This window comes from Leuciscus leuciscus, assembly GCF_965113295.1.
Source record: "Leuciscus leuciscus genome assembly, chromosome: 9".
NCBI lineage: Eukaryota > Metazoa > Chordata > Actinopteri > Cypriniformes > Leuciscidae > Leuciscus > Leuciscus leuciscus.
The window spans coordinates 34,955,716-34,958,584 of NC_138733.1; the positions used below are offsets into that span (position 1 = coordinate 34,955,716).

The window sequence follows — 2,869 nt, forward strand, 5'->3', positions numbered from 1 at the left end:
TGATTATGTTCAGGACTTGCTGTGCAGTAAATCACTGAGCATTTTCAAGTTTTGCTGATGATAATTCCTATTCTTTTGTTTTCTGCCTGCGGTAACTATGAGTGAAACATCACTTCATCGTTGTGTTTTTGACATTGCCACCTTGTGGAATAAAGGTTTATTGCAGTTATTCAGTCATCAAAGACTAAATTATTGTTGTGCATAAATAAAGCATCCTTACACTGTTACTCAACTCGGGTCGTTAGTGACCCCTAGCGATATTTTTACCAAAAATTAGTAACGCCTAGATCACATGCTTTTGCATTTCTTTGCCTTACATACGGTCATTCTCCCACTCACTGCCATAACATCAAATTGGGGATGCAAGTTATGCAAAAAGGGCTGACAAAGACCTATAGCAAGTATATGTTTCAATAGTAATGTCCCAAGCCGCATTAATAGTTCTAAAGTTGTGCTTTCAAATTAGTAATGGCCGCTTTAGTGCAAGATACATAATTTTAAAAATGCATAAAGTCTGTATTAGGGTTATGGTATTTAACGCTTAAAGGGATGGTTCACTGTCTGATTTTTTTTTATCTGATGCAAAATCAGATCACAGAAGGTTATTTAAAACACTCGACTTGTGTTAGAAAGTAATTTTGGAGCACAAACATGGTTTTAATCTCATAAATTGTCGTGTATTGATGGTGTGCTAAGCTAACATGCTAGCTAGCCCTAGGTGCACCTGCCACCTAGACGATTTTTTTTTAAATAGGAATGCTTACTGAAATGTTTCTTTTTTCAAGAAGGGCATTTGATACAGTTTCAAATGTGAAGTGAGAACTTTGATAAAAGAAATGAGGGATTGACACAGTGTGAATAGCCAGTCGTTATAATTATAATGCAGACAAAAAAAAAAAAAGAATATTTAGAGCCATAACCAGGCTGGAGGTGTGAATGTGTGCAGGGGAGACTGACACTGAATGGGGCTCGTTTGCACCACAAAACAATAGAGACAAAAGACTGAATAAATGTTTAGAAGATGACAATAAACATCAGTTGCATTTTAGAGTCTAATCAAAATAAAGTCATATGACATGATCTTGAAAAACATTTAACTAAATACAGAGTTTTAGACTTATCATTTTATTTGAAATATAACATGGTCATGTGGCTTTAGCTGCAGTGCATTTCTAGATTGATACAATGCCAATTTCAATTTTATTTTCATGAAGATGTTTCATAAAAATACATTTCTAATAACTTTACAAAACTTTTCATTATGACAATAATTAATTCTAAATTTTACAATAAACTGCCAGGTGTCAGCTTTCAAATGAGATCATACTTGTGCTTTTAGTACAAAGGGTTCATGAACTGTATCTGATTTTTCAAAAGTGGGGTTATGAAACGTCCTGTGAGAGCTATTACAATTTTTCACTTTATATAGTAAGGGTGCATACTGTTAAGCAATTAACATTTCTTTTCCGTTGCTTTTTTACCGTTAAAATTACGTTTTTTTTTGTTTGTTTTTTTTCAGTGTATGATATTGTCAGAATTTGGCCTTTTTTTTACAACAAGGATTAACAATGTGTACAATCATTAAAATCTAGCATGGAAGGCATAACATAATATTAATAATAGTCTCCCTTGTATATTATTCTGTGTAACATTACACCAACAAAAAAAACTAAAAAACTAAAAAAACATCTACCTGGAGGGGTTTATAAGACAAATAATCTTTTTGCGAATATCAGGCAGGTTTAAAGCATAAACAAGAGGGTTCAGGATGGGTGGTATAATAAGGAACTCCAGTGAAAGAAAAACTGACAGCCATATAGGAAGTTCTAAGGTCACAACTCGACTCAAAGTGACATCAGAAATAATAGCAATTGAGAAATTCAAAAGGACCACTATGTGTGGAATACAAGTTTGATAAGCTTTTCCCTTGAACTGTGATGAGCTTCGTCGACAAACAATAAGAATTTGTACATAAGAATATAATATTAAACTTAAAGGGATGACAGTAGATGTGATTAATATAAACAAGCCTAAAACATTAATGATTAGTGTGCTTTCGCAAGAAAGCTTGACTACTTCATAGTTGTGGCAGTACACTTTAAACAATTTGTTACCACACATTCTCAGTTTTGTACCTAAAAGACCAGTAATACCAAGTAAAATAATTGGATAAGCCATGTTTATACCTACTGAAACAATCAAAAACCTTGGTGTAATTATGTTGTGGTATTGTAAAGGTTTACTGATTGCAGCAAATCTGTCTAATGCCATTAACATTAATAATATAAATTCATTTGCGGCATACGTGAAAATTACAACAGTCTGTAAGACACATGCTTCACGGGAGATTGAGTGTGTATCAGAGAGCAAGTCTGTCAGTGCTCTTGGGAAAAAGCCAGCTGTTCCAAACACAGAGTTGAAAGACAAACATGAAATCAGAATGTACATGGGCTGGTGTAAAGTCCTTTCCAGAAATATTACAAGCATAATAAGGACATTCAATAATATGATAGCACAGTACAGAATAAATCCTAAACTGAAGAAAGCATATCTTATGTACCCGAGATTTTCAAACAACATGAAATAAAAATATGTCCCATTTTCCATTTTGCTTTAGGCAGAGTTACTTCATTGACCTGAAGAAGAAAGTTCACAATGTTTCTATGATTTTTAAACAATTTAAAAAATAACAGTTTGCATTATTAACTTGAGAACAATAAAGTTAAATTTGTTAACATAATTAATTATTTAATGAACTATGAACACACATGAATCATCAATGAACAATAATATATTTATAAATTAACATAAGATTAATATTTACTTTAAAGTGTATGAGGTGTGTTTCTGTTTCTATTTATGTAATTGA

At 32.4% G+C, this 2,869-nt stretch overlaps 1 protein-coding gene across 1 annotated transcript; it reads right to left on the minus strand.

Annotated features, from left to right (window-relative positions):
• Positions 1-1,689: 1,689 nt before the first annotated feature.
• On the minus strand, positions 1,690-2,607 carry LOC309506759 (olfactory receptor 6N1-like; the record flags this gene model as incomplete). Its single annotated transcript, XM_082180718.1, has 1 exon — positions 1,690-2,607. The coding sequence occupies one exon, from the start codon at positions 2,605-2,607 to the stop codon at positions 1,690-1,692; it is 918 nt and encodes a 305-aa protein (XP_082036844.1).
• Between the last annotated feature and the right edge of the window lie 262 nt (positions 2,608-2,869).